This window comes from Cardiocondyla obscurior, linkage group LG07, assembly GCF_019399895.1.
Source record: "Cardiocondyla obscurior isolate alpha-2009 linkage group LG07, Cobs3.1, whole genome shotgun sequence".
NCBI lineage: Eukaryota > Metazoa > Arthropoda > Insecta > Hymenoptera > Formicidae > Cardiocondyla > Cardiocondyla obscurior.
In genome coordinates, this window is record NC_091870.1 from 6,007,140 (window position 1) to 6,026,278 (window position 19,139).

General features: G+C 46.3%; 1 protein-coding gene across 1 annotated transcript in view; it reads left to right on the forward strand.

Annotated features, from left to right (window-relative positions):
- Positions 1 to 6,942: 6,942 nt before the first annotated feature.
- Positions 6,943 to 19,139, forward strand: part of Bdg (sodium-dependent transporter bedraggled) — a 38,318-nt gene continuing 26,121 nt past the window's right edge. The window contains exons 1-2 of the mRNA XM_070658994.1: positions 6,943 to 7,968; positions 13,107 to 14,088. Coding sequence (XP_070515095.1) covers positions 6,957 to 7,968; positions 13,107 to 14,088 — 1,994 coding nt within the window. The 5' untranslated portion in view covers positions 6,943 to 6,956. The remainder of the gene's footprint in view (positions 7,969 to 13,106; positions 14,089 to 19,139) is intronic.

Consider the following 19,139-nt stretch of genomic DNA (forward strand, 5'->3'; position numbering starts at 1 on the left):
GACATACGAGAAGAGGACCTGAGAGATCCTGTTTGGAGCCCCCGCGACGATAAAGGCGACGCGCTCGGACCGACGGGACCTCACGATCGAGAGAGAGAGAGAGAGAGAGAGAGAGAGGGACGCCGCCGGTCTTCTGCACCCGGAGACAGAAAAGAAGGAGCGGGTGGCGAACGAGAGGGGGCGCTACGCGGGAATGGACGCGAAAACTGCACGCCCGTTGTCACATCGCCGTGTTTTTTTGTATAATTCTCGAACAAGGTCGCGTGCGAGTGGAATGACCGTGATTTGAACCCGTAAATTATCGTGTCCGCGTGCGGGTGTGTGTGCGCGCGTTTTTCACGGCGGATCGAGCGGACCAAACGGCGACGACGACGGCGAGATTCATCGGCTCTTTTCCGGCGACAAATGCCCGCTGACTCGGCCCGGCACTACGAATCGGCCACGCGGATTTCCTGCCGCGGAACGTGACCACCTCTGGCGTCGGGAGTGACACGAAGGTACATATAAATAGATTATTCAAGTGGGTGCACGTACGCTAACGGCGAGAGTGACTCTCGCTCATTCGTCGGATTGCGCGATTCGACCTCTTCGCGGATGACGCAATAGAGAACATGCTCGTTCTCTCTCTCTCTCTCTCTATCTCTCTCTCTCTCTCTCTCTCTCTTCTTTTTTTTTATTCCCTTTGAAAGAGAAGTGCCATCGAATTGTTTAGACGCGCCGAACCGAGATAAAAGCAAAACGAACAGAGTGATAAACGGATGTTGATAAAACGCGTTCCATCCATTTCTACCAATATATAGATTTACTTTTATCTCGGCCTTTGTTTACTCTTCATCCCTTTTGCTTCTAGTCCGAGTCGAAGTCCCGACAAAAGAGATTTAACGTTAATTGCATAGAAATTAAGTGGGCGTTTTAGATTTCACATGAATGCGATTATCGCGATCTTTAAGAAAGTCGGTGTCTACAAATCGAACGTGAGAACGTCGAGATAGATTACTTTCGCGCGATTAATTATGAATAGTCGACGGACGGCCCGTTTGAATTTTCAAGTATCCTTTCGTTTTTACGACACGAGTATATGTATGTCTCGCGCACTTCCGTGACGCTTCGAGCCGAAGTGCATTCCTCTCAGGCGGCTCACGTCAGTAAAAAGCCGCGCGCGATAAGCGAAATTCACGAGAGCTTGCAAGCTGCGAGAGGCCCGGGCTCGTTCGAGAGCGCAGAAGAGAGAGAGAAGCAAGAAAGCACGTGACCGAAAAGATAAATTGTACCTCTCGAGGCTCGTTTACGTGCTTTTCGAGCCGAATATGCCGGGGAAGAGAGACGATGGGAAGCGGTTGACCTTCGGATGCTGCGTCGATGCACGATCCTTCGGTGAATGTTAAGTGACGTGCGATATTTCTAGACTCTCAGAGGGTAATATAATATTTTGCCGCGCTCGTTCAATATTAATTATTTACCTTGCCAGTTTAATATTAAATATTAACCTGTCCTTGCCGATTTATAACTCGCAGTTTTTTTTTTTTTTTTTCCTCGGCCCGAGTCCGAGTCCCGCCGTCTCGAGAAAAATCAATCGGCGTTTATCGCACAGCGTGCGGGTGCGTTTTACGCTCGCTTTCAATCGCCTTAGCACCCCTTAAAAACTAGATCTGGATCGCGAGTTTCATTTCGCGTAGAATTGCGATTTCTTTTTTTTTTGTTTGTTTTTTTCTACAGCGATTATCGTCAAGTTACGAACGCAGGTGATACATTGTTTATCACTTCGTTGCCGCACGTGTTTTACGACCGCGATCCGGCCGCACGGCGCTATTTGCTCAACGTACCGAAACTAAATATTTCGCTTTGACACCGGAGATCAAGACGGACAAACGTTCCGCGGTCATTATTAAAATCGCGTTCCTTACCGCGCGCGGAAGAATCGCGAAATTCGTCAACCAAAGTGACGTAATTTTTTTTTTTTTTTTTTTTTTTTTTCTTCTTACAGCTGTTAAATATTTCGAGATCGAGCATCTACGGAGTCGTTCGTATCGTTTCAAGGCGATCAAGTCCGTATATTAAATTTCGAAGCTGCAATTCTGTATTTTGGGATAAAGCTGAAAGAAAGTTGCGAACGCGACAGTAAAGCCGAAAGGTCTCTCTAATATTTATAACGTTCCGTTTGTCACCGCGGTTCCGAGTTAATTAATTACGATGGGATTTTTAACGCCGCAATTACAACGCGTCGACACGGTTCAATGACAAAGTGGCATTGCCTTCCCCGCACAAAGAGACAATCCCAGGCCTTGTTCACGATACCAAATCAAACTGCGCACACGATCGTCGCGCTCATTATTCGCGGCGCGTATTTAACGCCGGCATTTTTACGTTCCGTAAGTCGTAAAGTGCAGGCTGGAAGCAATCAAGGCTACCGCCGACCGACTCGGCGACGTGAAGTTAAGTTTGAAGTTCAGTCGGGGGGGCCTCCAAGACAAACCAAGCCTTTCAATACTTTTCCCGATACTTTTGTGTCGAGCGGCACGAATAAGCGGCGTCTTGTTCGCATTTTTTTTGAACCAAAATGAACGAACGTCGGCAAGAAGTCTGAGGCGCAATAAGGATGCGGAAAAGGCGCGCTAGGAAGCGATCCGACGCGACGTGAGTGCATTCTTGAAACGTGGGAGCGAACTCCCGGCGCGCTGTAATAAAAGGCTATACAGGGTGTCGTCGACGTCACATTTTTTTTTTTTTTCCTATTACTGAAGAGAGATTATCTCGTGAAAGAATTGAATTGTACATTCATTGGAAGGAACATTTGCCTGTGAATAATAATTAAAGCCCTCAAGCGCGACGATGACGCTTCCAGAAATTTTAGACATTCCAGGAGCAGCTACCGTTTGATATAATTATCTTTGATTTTAGTTCTGGTTTCATTTATTAAGTATTTAATCGAAACTATATTTAGTCAAAGATTTTTTTTTTTTTTGGTTTTATTTTTGTTTTTTTTAAATCAAGTTACACATCGGGAAGCGATTCCACGTGCATCGAAAACTGCTCTACAACGTTAGCACTCGCACGGCACAATTCGGCATTGCAGATTGCAATTTCCCAGGAGGATCCGCGCGTTAACGAGTGTCTCGCGGCGAACGGAGCGACGGACGCGAAACCGAGATGCGGGAGTTTGCAATTTCGTTGTAGAATCGAGTTTGCTTTTCGAGCCCGCTTTCTCGACTCCGTCCCCGAGGCTAGTCGGAAAAGAAATTTCAGCCTGGGCGACGTTCGGACCTGTCGGTAGGAAGCGTGATCCTCGACACACCCTGTACACACCGACGATCAGTAAGCGCGTGCTGGGCGCGCATAACTCGCTCACCCGCATGGCGCGATTAAAAGTTCAACGAACCGCGCGCGATTCGCGGTAGGATTGTCTCTCCCTTCATTGATCATCGCGTCGCGATGAGCGGGGTCGGCACGCCGAATGAGTCAGAGGCCCCGACGCGTAAAACGGCATCCGGCAGCTTCGGAAAGTCGATCTCGTGCGTGGCCTGGAGGAGACGCGGCGTCATCCAGAATTGCGTTAATTATCCGCGAGAAAGTACCGTTCGCGCAATACGTACTCTCGCACGCGAAGCGTAAACAGCAATGCGTTATTCGCGTTGATTCCATTTGGTATTTTTTTTTCTTTCTTTTTTTCTTCCATTCTTTTTCTTTCTCCACGGGGAGTCTACGGAGCTTCTCTAAAGACGGAATCGAGTCGGAGACGAATCGAGTTGGAGACTCGATTCGTCTCACTCTCGGTGAGGCATTAGACGTCCCTCTGATGGACTTTCGCGAACAGGCACAAAACTATAATTCACACGGTGAAAGCGTTGTCCGTGCACCTTTTTTCTTTTTTTTTTTTTTATTCCGGATTAACGAGCGTAAGGTCCCCTTCGTGCCCCGACATTTCCAATGGCGATTGAACCGATTGCGTAATGAGATATAATTTTGCGGTGCTGATTTGCGACCTTTAATGTGTCACGACGTTAACGTAACTTGGCGTTTCTTTTTCGCAACCGCAAAGAGTGAAACGAACGTGAAATATAACGGATAGCTGCGTAATGAATATTATCGCGATTGCGCTGATAACGTTTGAACGTAATAGTTATTATTTACGGGCTCAATTTTTATAATCGTTGGACGCGCGACTTTTTCTTTTCTTTTTCTTTTTTTTTCCCCTTTTTTTTTTCTTGGCAGCAATTAATTCTATTAGCCATAAAGTCCTACTCGTAATTGATCGGTGTTGCAACTTGTGATTAATTCTCCCGCAAAGTACGGCGCAGGGAAATAACTCTCGGAATACCATTAACACATTTACGTCGGTTTATTGTTTTACATTGCGCGTCTCATAGTCTCGCGAGAAGAAGGTTCCGCTATTGTTTTACAGGTGGGTCCCCCTCGGAATGTCTTGCGTGCGCGTGCTCCTCAATTTCTCACCGGCTAACAAGGGTGATCTTTCTTAATTCGTGTAAAAATTATGGTTCTGCTTAACCTTCCGCATCCGTCAAGAAGACACGCGCACACGTACGCAATGACCTATGATCAGAGCGGTGCGTTTAACCGCGTGTTTCACGATGAAAATAAAAGAAAGAGAGAGAGAGAGAGTGAGTGAGACAGAAAAAGAAAAAAATCTCGACGAATCGCGACCTCGTTAGAGAACCTGTTTCGAATCTGGAAATGTATTAATTTTCGAATAAAATTCAACGAAGACCCCCGTAGTTCGGGATTTCCTAGAAAAGAGTCGGAATTCCGTCAATTAAGTCGCGACCTGCAGGCTCTTATTAAAGTCATCTGCGGCTTAATTGAATGCGACAAGTGTTCTCGTTCGTTAAGCTTTATTAAAACCACGGGGAAAGTTCCCTCCGCGGGTTTGGAATAAAAAAAAAAAAGAAGAAAAAAAAAACGTTGCTTTCTTTGAAGGCATAAACGCATATTGCACAAATTGGTATCTCCCGCTGATTACTTCGTAGCGTTCTTGGTACGTACATAGAGTAAGCATGCGGTAGCAACGTTGTTAATTCGGCTGAACGTGAGCGGAATGACAGAAAGCCGCCGGTCGAGTAATTGTATATAATTACGTCATTTGTTTGCTTTCTGGCCGGCTGTAGGTCGTGAGAATGGGGTCTAACCGAGCGTTTAACGGCGACGAATAAATTCGCGCGGACGTTAAGCGAAGTAATAACGCCCGCGTGAGTTTGTGTGTTTACGCGCGTCGGCGGTAATTAATCAACCCAGGCGCGACGGTTGAAACGAGCCCCGCGAATCCATCGCCCGCGAATTCCGCGACTTCTCCGGCTATTTATAACGTTATTTGTGTGCATTTAATTACCGGTAACGAGACGGTAGGACCCTGATCTAACCTAACCTGGCGATCAGCAGCGTCGAATAATTAACGGCGCCAGGTACGTTCGGCGCTTATTAATTTTGCGGAATCGTTTATTGACGACGCGCGGAGACGCCGATCGAGGTAAGGAGGCGTATTTATTCTGTCGGCGCGTTCGGGGGAAAAAAAAGAAATTTATTCCGCCGAGGAATTTTCTGGCACATACGCGGCCAGAAAAATAAATCGGGATTGCCGCTCGTGACACTGCCGTATGTTAACGAATTACCGCGCGATTACTCGGCTGATATGCTGTAACTCGTTCGCACCGCGTGGACTTAATTCACACGGTGACTGGACGGTATTTCGCCGAGACGGGAATGCGACGGCCCATTATTCGCCGATGGTTTATGAGCCGTAATGAAGTAGGAGTATTAACTGCGCCGCCTGGTTTCGCTTCGCGTCCGATCTTCTTCAAAGACCGCGCGCAGGAAATGGGAAGAAGAAAAAAAAAAAATAATAAAAATAAAAGGAAACCGTTCCGTCAGCGGAAACATCACCGGAAAGAGACACGTTGTCGATGTGTAGACGCAATTTCCTTGTTGATGAAGCCAAGAAGAAAATACGCGCACTTGCGTTAGCGAAATTACGTCGGAGGAACTGCGCGGATTATCTTACTTTAAATTATTTTTTTTAATCGATAACCGGAGAAGAGCTTTTGTGACCCGCGAATAATGCAAAGCTGTTGAATTCGTTTAAAAATAGAAATCGGTCAATGCTAGAGAAATAAAAAAAAATGCAAATAAAACTCGTGATAGCGATCAGATAATGAAAAAGAAAAAAAAAGAAAAAAAAATACAGTCGACCGATAAGTTGGCAACGTTCGTCGTTGAGCGCCTCGGCGAATCGCTTATCGTTCACTTAGTACTCCGCCGTTAATTTCTGCCAATAATTACGAACACTTACGATTCTAGCATCGTTTTTCCCTCCTCGGCTTTCAGTCGCTTTGCATGTAATTCAGGCTCGCGAACGAGACTGCAAATGTTGAATTGCGAATCCGCGCGACATGGCGGGCGCACTTTTGCACAATCTTCTCCGGTATATACGACACGGTGAGTCATTTGGAACGAGAAAGAGAGATTGAGGAAATGGCGTAACGGATTAACCTGTGAGAGGGAGATTAGTGCGCGAGCGAAGTGATCCCTTGCAGCGGTCAATCGCGGAGAGAACCACGCGTTTCCCTGGTCTTACGATCGGAGATTTCTTGAACGGGTCAGGCGAATCTAGGACGAGTTCATAAGGTTGCAATGAAAAACCGCCGGCACACTTTGCCCGGAATTAGTAATCCGATCATCTCGGATGATCCCCGAGGTGTAATCGTCACTTTAAACTGACAGCGGTGGGCTTATCGCGCGAATCATAATTATTTTACGTGAACTTGGAATCCCATATCGACTTGGAACTATATATATTTTAAAACGACATATCGCTTTTAATTAGTTTTTAATATATAACGTAAAGTTAAACGAGGAAAAAAAAATGTTTGTCCCTGAGCGGTGCGTAGCACGTTTAATATTAATTAACGAAAGCGTTCTTTATCGTCACAGGTGTTAATCGTCGCAAAATGGCTTCCAATGAAGACGGCGATCTGATCGATCTGGGAAACGATGCGTGCGTACCGCGGGTCACCGTTAATGACGCGACGCCCGACGAACAAGAACACTTGCTGGACGTGTGTCCCCCGAAATTGGAGCAGAAGCTGTCCCTGACTAAGCAGCAGGAGCGAGTGCTGAACAGCATCGACAACGGTGACATATTGGTGACCTTGGGCCACGATCAAGTGGTACCGATCCGCAAGAGGATCGACGTGGTTTCGTCGGACACGATCAAGCGGGTGCGCGACATCACCAGGAACCTAGAGCCGGTGATACGCAAGACTTGCTCGAACATAAGTGAGGAGGTCCAGCTGGATACGGTGGACCACGCGACGATATCGAGCTGCGATAGAGGAGGAAGAGCGTCAAGGAACGAGGACGAGACGTACGAGACGCGGGAAATAAACGACGCCTTTGATTTCCTCGCCGAGCACGACGATAACGAGGACCAAGCGGAAACAAGTTGCGGCCGCGTAGCGAGGAACGAGAACGTCGACCTGAATCGCACGATATCCCCCGCGCGTCTCCCGATCGGGAGGGAAGAGGACAGGGTCAGTTACTCCTTCGCGTCGTCGTCTAGGACTTCGAGCGAGGAAGCGGGCGGAAGTGACGTGGAAGAAACGAAAGGCGCCGTCACGCCGAGCGAGTACGACGTCCAGCCGGACGAATCGCCGCCGAATTCGTGCAAGTTTCGCGAGGACGGCACGTCCAAGGATAAATCTATTTCCGCTGATACGGAGCCTCGCAGAAAAGTCGTTCTCAAGAGACGCGGCCAGGAAGACGTCGCCTTCGAGCGCGGAAGCAAGAGGCGTTCCTTTCAAGAACCGCATCGTAAATCGTGGACGGAAGGGACGAGCCCAAACCCGAACCCTTTTACCGATGGACTTCCTGGTATCGATAGATCCACCAGCCTTAAGGAATATCGCTACGTACCGTCAGGTTCCAACGATCGTGGGGCATCCAGCTTTCTCACGAGGTATGATTGCTTTTGTTATTACATTTTCATGTTTTTTCTCACGCAGTTTTCGGTTATATTTTTATGCGACATAGGAGAGAAAAACGAGATTTAATTTTGTGTTTAATTAAAAGTTAAATTATTATTTAAAAAAAAAAAAAAAAAAATTTATTGCAAGTAATTTTATTTAAAAATTGACAAGTTTGAAACATTAACATAGCCTTATCAATTAATTTCAATTAGAGAATGTACAATCGAATTGAAATCGTGTTTCCTAACTTTCCACCGCGAAGCCTACGATATGTTTCTGTAAGGAAATCTTTGTCCCTTCTCATATTCAGTTTAGAATCTCACCAGGGTCTTTGTAGCTGCTTCTCACAATGACCAAGTTCGTATTGCTAAAATCGACGTAAGAATCTCTCGCGTATAGGTCGACACGAATTGCATAGGCAGGGAAGGCACACTTTCGTGCCGGAAATATTTACGTAGGCCGGAGTCTAACGAGCGTGCAAACTGTTTCGATTCAGATTCGCTCAGCGCCGTCCGCGCGACTTTACCGGGATAAGAAACGAACGTGGGACCCTGTCGATCGAAGTTAACGATATTGACAATGAAAATGCAAATACTCTTTGACGACCGCGAACGCATTGTGCAAACTATCATGAACGCAAGTGCAAAACTTGAGAGTTTAGAGCCGTTCTTAACCGGTAGATCTCGGAGTAACTGTTATTCCAAGATAAACTCGGAACACTCGTTAAAAATCACTCTCGATCTTTAAACGAAAAATTTCACGCTGGAATTCTGCGCGTGTGCTCGCAAGCAGCTGCCGTTTAAGTAAAAAAAAAAAAAAATACTTGAAAGTCAATAGGCTGCTTAAAATTTTTGAGAGATTCACTCTCTCTGAAAACTAATGAAACTTTCTAACGGCCGTGAGATCAAAAACAGCGACGTAAACATTCGTAATCTAAAGGCGAACGCGTCGCTCTCACCAGAAAAAGAACTAAATATATCATTGCCAAACCGGTAAGGGTTAATATGTAAATATAATTTTTTTTTTTCTTTACGACAATTTACTGCAATGTCGTGCAGAAGACGAGCTTCACGTAAGCACGCACAAACGCAACGAATCGCGTCCTTCTTGGCGAGTCAAATGCGCGTGGAAAACGCTTCGGAAGGATGGAAACATTACGTATGACACGTGAAAGCGGAAAATTCTGGTCTGTTGCTCTAATAACGCGTATTATACAAGATAATGATTTTACGAACGACAAACGATGCCGGCACGGAGGAGAAAAATAATCATATTTTTACATCATTTTAATAATGAAATACTAAAAAGAGCTTGTTACCGTTGTCGGGATTTTTTTTTTTTTTTTTTCGGGCGAACGTAAATCGAAGTAATCTCCGCCACCCCGTAACGTACCGTAATTCCGTGTAACCCTTCCGTTTGCTCATTAACGCCGCGTTCCAGGAGCGATTCACCTTCGTGTTCGTAGCCTTTTCTAACAATAGCGACACGGCCGCTTTGTTTCACGCGCGTAGGAAATAATTAATAACAATAAGCGGCACTGATACGCGCAAAGAGAACCTTCGCTTAATTATAACGCAGTCTACGATATCGCGGTTTGATACCGGGCGAGTCGAGAAAGGGCACGACTGTATGCGTTTAGAAAGTCACTCTCCGGATTAATTCACGTCGCGTGAAACGATGTAATACTTTGTTGGAGATGTGAGTTGTAAGACAAGGTAGACAAGTACAAAGACAAGATAAAAACTGAGATATCATGAGAAATATGAATACGCGGAGAGGAGGAGCGAGATCTCTCTTGGAACGGAATGAAAGGTCTGCGGGCTGAAAATATATATTCGTGCGAAGTAAATTTTCCACTGGCAATTCTATCACTTCTCGCTTTCGAAATAAATTTGACGGTATGCGAGGACGCCGCGTTTAATTTTTCTTTGGCGAGTCACTCGAAAATTCAGCCCAGTGGACAGTCATGTATTTTTTAAAATATTCGAATAATCCATGCGCGCGTTGTTTTTTAAGAGATCTCAATTACAAACTATGTAAAAAAAAAAATCATGCGACTCACCAATCTGCATGAGCTTCAGCGGAGTTGTAGAATTCTGCCGGTGACTGTAACATAAAATGCAAAATATTAATGTAGACACGCCAGTATATTAGTTGATAAAATTAATAAAAAAAAAGGGTAAAAGTTTTTTTTTTAATATTTTATTTAAAAAATTCATGCTTTACCTAAAAGTTGCTCCGCCGATGCAGAATGCCTTTCCTAGGCCTCCTCCTCCTCTCAGCACTGGTCACTTTAACGAGAATGTCAGGCTCCTTCGACGAAGGTCTTCCTCTGAATTTTTATCTGAAACAAAAGTTAAATTTGATTAGCAAAATAACGATAATTAAACGTGTTGCGCTACGAGTAATTACAACATTACGTTGTCGCCGGTACGTACAATTAATCCAGGAAGGAATTTACGTCAGATTATGTGCCCCTCGCCCGTCGATTGTACGTACATAGATCTTTAATACGTACGGAGCACGTGCTGCGTACAGTACGTTTTGTTCGACCGCTGGAGAAGGACAAACCGTGAGTGGGGGTAGTGGGGAAACTAGCTCGCACGCGGCACGTACGCCGCTCATTCTTACGTGTTACCGCGAATAATAAACAAAACTTGGAAGATTTAAATCGAACAGATTATACCAATTTGATGAAGTGAAACGTGGGTTCTGTCACCGAAATGACGAACAACGTATCTTACAATGCGAGGGACTTTTATATCGGTTTAGGTCTAGCTCTAGTTGTTCTATAGGATAGTATATTATAAATTAATTCAGTTTAACTTTTAAAGTTAATATTCCATATCTCGTATTTTGACGTCGATATTTAATTTGCCCGTTCGATAGATTTTGAAATCGGCTTTCCGATACGAAGCTATATACCGGCGGCGATTGTTTTGCGAAAAATAAAAATAACGCAAGTGCCCGTCGGAAAATGTTTCCAGGCCGTCGGAGAGTTGGGCGCAGGTGATATCGTTATCGATAGACACCTAGCTGGGAAAGGGCACGACCGCGTTTTAGAAAGTCGGCCCGCGAATTGATACGCGATGATTTCGCCACGGGCACTGCGAAAGCAATCGGGTCATCGGGCGCACGAACGCAACGGGCTCCACCTCTCTCGCTTTCCCGTCGGGATTTTAACAACAAATTTCAGTTGTTGTATCGACGAAACACTTCCCACGCGCGACTCGCGTACAATAAGGTGAGAGCCGTGCCATGTCGGTCGGACATTACGCATCCGGAAAGCCGCGTCGCAGTTATGTGCACTGCCTTGTGACGAAATCCCTGAATGCCTCGCTGCACTTTTGTGATGCGAGGTGTTTTTCAAATAGGAAAAAAGAAAAAAAAGTTTGATTCTCGATCGAAAATATTTCAAACGAACGCGCGAGGTTAATAAAATAAAAAAAAGTCGCACGGTTTAATTCAACTCTTTCGCAAATTGCTTATAGAATTTTTTTAGAGACGTTAAAATATGAAGTCACAAGTCCGCATTTCAACCCTTATCTCGTAAATATTAATTTAAACTCGCATTCTCTCTTCGGCAGTTCCGGAGAATTCTGGGATATTAGAAATTATTAAAGTTCTACGGTAAATTACTGAATGCGTAACACCGCCAGATAAACTGTTGAATCCAAGCATGAAAATCTTACTACCGTGAAGATTCTGAATCACTACGTGCCTTTAGCATAGCGTCATACCCGACCGGGTTAAACGTGAGAATAAAGCAAAGGAGAAAGAAAGGTACAGAGCAAACATGACGATTACGGTGAACGGCCGAACGTTTCTACTTCAACAGAGAGAACGAATTCTATACCTACCAAAGAAACAAACACGGGTCTATTCGTGACTATTTATTTTTCCTCAATTTTTTTTCCCCTCAAAAAAAAAAAGAAAGAAAAAAATTAAAAAAAATTTATTTCACAAAAGATCCGCAAGTGTAATATCCACGAAACGTACACGGCAGTGATACTTTCTCACCATTTTCCTCTTTCGGCGGACCTCGAATCATCCGCCGTAATCACTTTAACCACCAGCCTCCACCTCTTTCTCCTCCTCTCTTCAACGCACACCTGCGAGAAACAGAAACAGCCCGGTGTGCTCTTCGCGGGCGAGAAATTACCGAGCTTCCACCCGCATTCCTGCGATTATCCCACAATTCGTAATCGCGCGAACGTTCCTCGCCGACGTAGAGCTAGACGCGGGCGGATACGACTTGGGGCTCCGCGCTCCCACACGCGTGCGGGGTACGTGCCGGTATCCTGTTATCCTTCTTGCCGTTCCGGTGGTCGAGACGGATGTGGGGTGCGCTGCCGGGAAGGCCCACGGGGATCGTCGAGGAGTCGCATCCTGGGCGCGTCAGGTATTCGCCCGCGTTTACACCGGAAGTCGCGCGGTGGGCGCGTTACACGGACGGGGGTCGTGTTCACATAGCCGTGGCAAAAGCCTCGACTTGGTCGAGGCGACACTTTTCTTTCCTTCGTTCATCCTTCCGTGACGGTTTTCGACTCCGCGAAGCGGCACGTGCCCGCTGCCAACGAGGAGCTTCCGCTCCGGCGGCTTTCGGAGGTGATATCTTCTTCTCGTACGCTGCCCTCCTGCGTTCCAAGTTATATCGCGACTTTCCATCTCGTTCCGCGGCAAAGAAGAAAGACAAAATCCGAGGAGGGCGGAGAGGAGTCCGTTAACCTCCGCGCTTCTCTTTGATGGGCATTTTTCAAGTTCAGGGAAAGGGGCGAGGATAGGGATACCTGTTGCTTCTACGTGAAAAATACAAGTTCGTTCAAATACTATATACATGTATATGGTACATATTGAATTTATTACATTGATATTTAACGATAAAGTTTCTACAATTCCAAACCTAATTAATTTATACTTCCCGCCGGTATTATAACACATAGGTACTCATCAATTACTGCGATTATTCTTTTAACTCTGTCGCTATTTATTTTCTAAGTATCGGCGCATAAAGAAGAAAAGTATTTCGCCAACATTTAGGTCAATTCGTCCGAGGACGAAACGGCGATAGCGAACCCGCTTAAGTCAACTCAACCGAAAATGATAAAGCCCGTATTTGTGTGCTTTTCAGACAGCCACCGGAAGCGGAATCGGCGACCGGTGCGGCCGAGGATGTCTGTTCGGAAGGCTCCGAGGTGGATTGGTCTTGGGTCGAGGAAGTCGATTACCTGCGGGCCGCGGAATCGCTCGCGGTTGCCGGAGAACAAGAATGGAGGGAACGCGGTATCCCCTCCAAAAGCGGCAGCGCGGGACGCAGGCGCGCCTGCGAGCCTCGCGAGACGGCGGCGGGCCGCAGTGTCGCGATGTCCGTCACAGCGGCGGCAAAGTCCCTAGCGGGTGGCGGTTCGCGGTGGTCCTCTTCCGGCGGCGCGCTCCTTCTCGATCGTCAAACTGGCAGCAACAACAATCGTCGGAGCGGCGGCGGACGGCACCGGCGGGCACGCGGCGGCAGCGAAAACGGGAACGACGGCGAGGATGACGACGACGAGGCCGCGCGGTGCTGCAACGCCACGAACGAGGTGGCCGATCGTGATAATCGCGACGCCGGGGCAACGATAACCGGCGCGTCCGCGGCCGGGTCCGTCGTCGTCGCCGCGAATTCGTGGATGCGCGCGTCCATGCGACGGCTGCGTCATTTGCGGCTGCCCGACGGTACGCAACGTCCCGCCAACGGCGAATCGGCGAATCGACGCGCCGCGGTGGTGTCGGCGCCGAATTCGCTCCCGGACATCGCGCTGATCGCGCCGGAGATCCTCGCCGCGCAAACCAACGGCAGCGGCACTTCCGGCACGCTGCTGCGACCGTCGAGCGCGCCCGCGAGGAACGCGGCCGCCGGCGCGACGACGCCGCGTCGCGCCGGCCGGCAGGTCACCGGAAGGTCGCGGGGTGCGCGTAACCGCGAAGTGTCCTCGAGGCAAGGCAGCCTGGGATCCACGACCACGGCCAGCGACACGACTGCGTCCGGGAACACGACCTGCTCCAGCTCCTTCGGCGGCGGTTCCAGCAGCACGCCCTCCAGCACGGTGACGAGCCCGCAGCGCGTCGCTTCGAGGAGGTAAGCACGCAATTTCATAACGTCTTTGAATGGGAACGAGAGAAAATCATTTTCGTTAGGCTCTTAATTCGCGGCGTGAAGAATTGCGGTCGTTCGTTAGATAGATATCGATGCGAACGGGAAACCTGGCGTAAGACGGGATAAGGCGTCTTCGTGATTCGAATATTCTTTGTCACGTTGGATGTGCAACATCCGGAGAAAACGAACAAGGACGGCGACGGCGGAGTTGTCGGCTATGGTTTACGCGACCGAATAAAAAATATATAGCCGACGGGGCTCGAAGATCTTTTTTGAAGCGCGGAAGAAAAAAAACATTCGACCTTTATGGTCCGCTGAGTTTCTCAAGAGGTCGTTCTTTTGTCTTCTTTCTCAACAGGCCGGATCTCTCGTCGCGTTATCCTCCCGTCGGACACGAGAAAAACGTTAAAGACCTCGGTTGTTACTCTTATCGATGCCCGTCCAAGCTCGACGATGCTCGGGTTTCGGCATTCCCGTTTACGCAATCGGTTTAACAACGCTTCGCGATGTCGTCCCGGGTTAAGAAATCAAAGAAAATTGTTTTCTCACGTAACGAGGGTTTCTCCGATCGCGCCAGGCACGGCTTCCAATCGACTTCGTCTCGGGGAATTAGTAATCCTAGCACGCTTTTTGTACGCAATTGATTGGCAACGAACGTCAGAAACTGGACGTATCGACGACTCGCGAAGGACGGTACACGTCTCGCTGTTTGTTTGTACGTTGAACGTTATAAAAGTTTCAACCTTCCCCCGCACGCGAGAGCAGGTCGATCTGCCGCACAACGAAACGTAAAATCGATGAAGAGAAATGAAACGAGAAGTCGACGCGAGCTGCACAGAAAAATCCTAATAGAAATTTAATTTGTTAATAAATAATAAAAAAAAAACACACACACACATGCGCGCGCGCACTTATAAATATCGAAAGCACGTGCGAAAATTTATACAAGAGACACGGAGTGATTCGAAACTTTATGTCGCTCGTTTTATTCAGCTTTTCATCTAACGGTCTTTGACACACGTCGGTCGGTTGTGTGTCGCATCTCGAATGGAGAATTTGTTTATCTGGAAGATATCGGAACGTCTATTTGTTTCTGATTTTTTTTTGTCTCTCTCTCTTTTTCTCTTTTTTCCCTTTTTTTCCATCTCTTTTTTTTTTTATGCAGAGATTTTCAAACGCATATGATAATCAATAAATTCTTTGTTAAAACATTATTAACGGTGAACATTTTAATTGCTCCGGAAATTAAGTCATACCGGTAACTCGGCGTGCAATTTGATAATAAATTTATCAGTTGCCCGAGGGTGACTATAAATTACGCTTGGCGCTTCTTTTCTTTTTTTTTTTTTTATTCCTTTTCTTTTCTTTTTTTTTTTTCTTTTCTCTTTAAGCGGCGAGTTTAACGAATCCTATTCACGTTCGAATACTAAACCGATAAGTATCTTTCATTTATTCATAACCGACACTCAGCCAGCGACTTGAATCGCGAGATATCAAACTTAGTCTACGTGCGATACGTAATTTATCGTGCCGAGATGAAATAGCAAATAATCACGAGAGATGTAGCGCCATTAATCTCCAGAGTGCTTTCGGTTAATGTCATATCTCGCTTTATATGGAAGTATCTCCGTTGGATGGAACTGTTCTCCGACGATGATAATGACGAGATACTCTCGTGCTCGCGAGCAGGCTCGACGTTCGCGTGATGTAAATTCATTGTTTCAAGCGCGAGCACAATGCGCTCTCGGTGAAGAAACGATTCTCCTTGAATCGCATCTTGCGCCCGAGCCAAACTCGAGGCGATCAAACGCGGATAATGTGCCAGCGACAATACGAATCGGCTAATCGATCAATCCGGATTCAATTCGTTATAGCGAGAGTCTTGCGGGAGCCGAAGAACTTCATCGAGACACTTCAGAGGGTTCGACGATCTCGAACGTTCAGATTGTTTCGCCGTCGATGAACCGTGTAACCTGTTGCGCAATTTGCGCTCTCCCGAGCGAGCTGCAAACAAAATTTGTCGACGGCGACGGAAGTAAGCTCTAACGACTTCGCTTAAGTTTTTCCGCGCTTATAGCATGACAATGTAAAACGAGCTTCATAAGTTTCATTGTTCTCTGCGCTGTGTGTATTCGTTTATTATCGGGCCCGTTTGTTAATAATCAGGAAGCGAATGCGAGATATTTACTCGGAAGCGTTCGTAAGCAAAGAGAATTAAAGAAGAAAGCGCGCTAGCAGGATATCAAGTTTAACGTAAGCTGAAGAAAAAGAAAAATTAAATCTGAGTTTAGTTGAAAGGTTTAGTTTAACAAATTTTTTTTTTGTTAGTGTAAGGCGGTTTAAAACGGGAGTTTTTTTTAATATTTTTTTTTTATTATGGACCTGTCGAAATCGATGATTTAGCAAGATAGGGCACGTGCGAGAACTGCGTTCACGTATCAAACAGGATTAACAGGATCGATGACCATCTGCGAAGCGCGTGACTCCTCACCTGAGGCGGACGGGCGCAATGAACGGCGGTGATTTCGATCGGTTCGAGTTCCCGTGAAGTCCATAAAACGGCTTCTCCTGCCAATGAACCGTGCCGGGCCGTTTCTGCGTTCATGGAAGCCGCGATTATCCTCGGTATCGAGCTCTCCTCGCCCGAGAGCGGAAGGCCCCCAAGAAAATCGGCCGTTCCCTTCGGACGATAATCGCCGATCGTGAATTGCCCCCATCTCATTAACAATTTCGATGCAATTAAAAACGTGCCTCGATTATTCCCCGCGCCCGTCACGTTTCTGCAATTTAATTCGTCTTATATTCTCGGAGGAAGGGGGGGAGGATAGGGGGAAGTAATAAGTCCGATCGTGGCGTGACGGAACGGTCGAGAAATGCACGTTGGTGATATCCACGTTGATTCTTATTTGACGCGAGAAATTTCTCGAGGGCACGATTCTACGAAAACCCGGTTGAAATAATGCGAGAAACAACGGGTTCCAATTTATTCGCATTTTTGTAACTCTGAGGCAAATATCCGCGATGCGTCGAAACTATTTTTTTTTGTTTTTTTTTGTGCTGCAAATCGAATACCGTTCGCTTTCGATAAAATAAAAACTCGGCTTTTCGAGCGAATCGCCGTCGAATACTTGACATGTTTGAAGGTACTCTGCCGTTTCTCTGAAAAACGTTTCACGTCGGAAAATTTCAGAAATGCTCGATATTTTCTCCGTTGCGTCAGAGACAAAGAAAGGAGTGAGAGACCGGCGGGGTGTGCTCGCTCGCGAGAATTCGAGATCGTCGCGCGATACGGGAAGACCATTAATGAGAAATCTGCATCGCGATACAATTACACGTGCTAGCGTCGCGTTCATTCATAATCGCACGGATTTTTCCTCGACAATGGCTCGTTGTATTTGGGTTAGTCGGTTGCTGCGGGAGTACCGGGTCGACAACGGTGTGCCGTCTCGCGTAAGTTACCGTTAACGGTATACCGACATCGCAGCCGTGAGGATATCGCATTGGTGTTCTATAATCGTCGGGATGAGTTCACTTCAAAGTGAGAGAAACGAGCGCCGTGACTTTGTTCTCCTCCTCGCGTTTGAACGTCCCTTGAAAGTCTCTCGAGTCGCGGGGCTTATTTTTTATTTTCTCTCTCTCGTGCCTCGACGGGGACAAAATAATAATCTCTCGAACGGCCTACCGAAATGAATCTCGAATCTGAATAGACTTTATTTAGAGTGGAATAATTCATCAGGCGTCCTCTCGGCGTTCCCTGAGAACGAACCCCAGGTTACGCCGGCGAGATAGACGTCACGTTCGGTCGTTGCACTTAATTCTTAGTGCATACTTGCTTTTACCGTCGTTTCTTCTTGGTAGTTCTATTGATCTTGGCGCGAGAGGTCGTGTGTCGTGTCAACGCAAACGGCGGCACCTCGCCTTTAGTGCATATGCAGATAAGATTATAAATTCAAACGTGACTCACCTTTATAATCCAGCTCGCTAATCTTGATTTGTGTATTTGTTTTATGTCAAGACGCATCCTTCAAAACGTTGAACTTTTATCCGGATTCTTTTTCAACCTTGCTCAATTTATAAAAGAGAAAAAAGAAAATTAAGACGAAGTCAACTCATCAGCTGATGATTATTAATTCGCGCTTAATAAAAATTAATTTACTTTTTAATTATAAAAAAGGAGATAAATATTCTTGCTATTGGTGGGTGGGGAAAAAAAAAATTTTTAAAAAAGGGAAAATATTTTTGTTATTCATGGCTGTCGATGCAGAAATCTATTTTATCGAAATATTTCGAATTTGGAATAGCTAGCTTTCAGGTAAACTGACGAAAGAGAAAAGGTATACGGGAAACAAATAGACTCGCAGTGACCCAAAATAGTTGCTCGTTGTCTGCGTGCGTGGGCAGATTCTATCCGAACGGAAAGGAACTTTTATTTTACTTCCACTTCTCACGTCTCTTTCAGTGCATTTTTGATCGTTGTTCGCAGCGCAAATCTCTCATCTCGTTATACGGTCCAGTTCAGCCACTTTCTTTCGCGGAGAGACGATCCTTTGTTTCCCGAAAAGTGTTACTTACCCTCCACGTCGGCGCGTTCAACGGTCGTGAACTTTATTTTGCCGCTGCGAGTTATATATATTTATATTATTTATAATAATAACGTTTATATCGCTTCGCCGGCGATTAAAACGTGTTATGTGTACCGAGTAAGTATTCGCTGGGACCATCGTGCATACACGTGGTTTCAATAATAATTCCATGGCAACCATCCCGCAAAAAGGCTAATGGTGATATTAGGGTCGGTATACCTGCATGCACCTACAATGCCTTTGTACTTATTGATTATTTCTTAGGTAAAGCCGCCAATGGCTGCCGTTCCTTCGTGCAAAGTCCCCGTAGAAAAAAAGAAAAAAAAAAGTAGGTAGTTGTAATGACGAATCCGAGCACACGTGATCCTCCTTGCTGACTCACGTTTTTCCTTCGTCACCGAGTCGACAATTTAGGTCGATAGTCCATGAAAAAGGTCTTCGTATTACAAC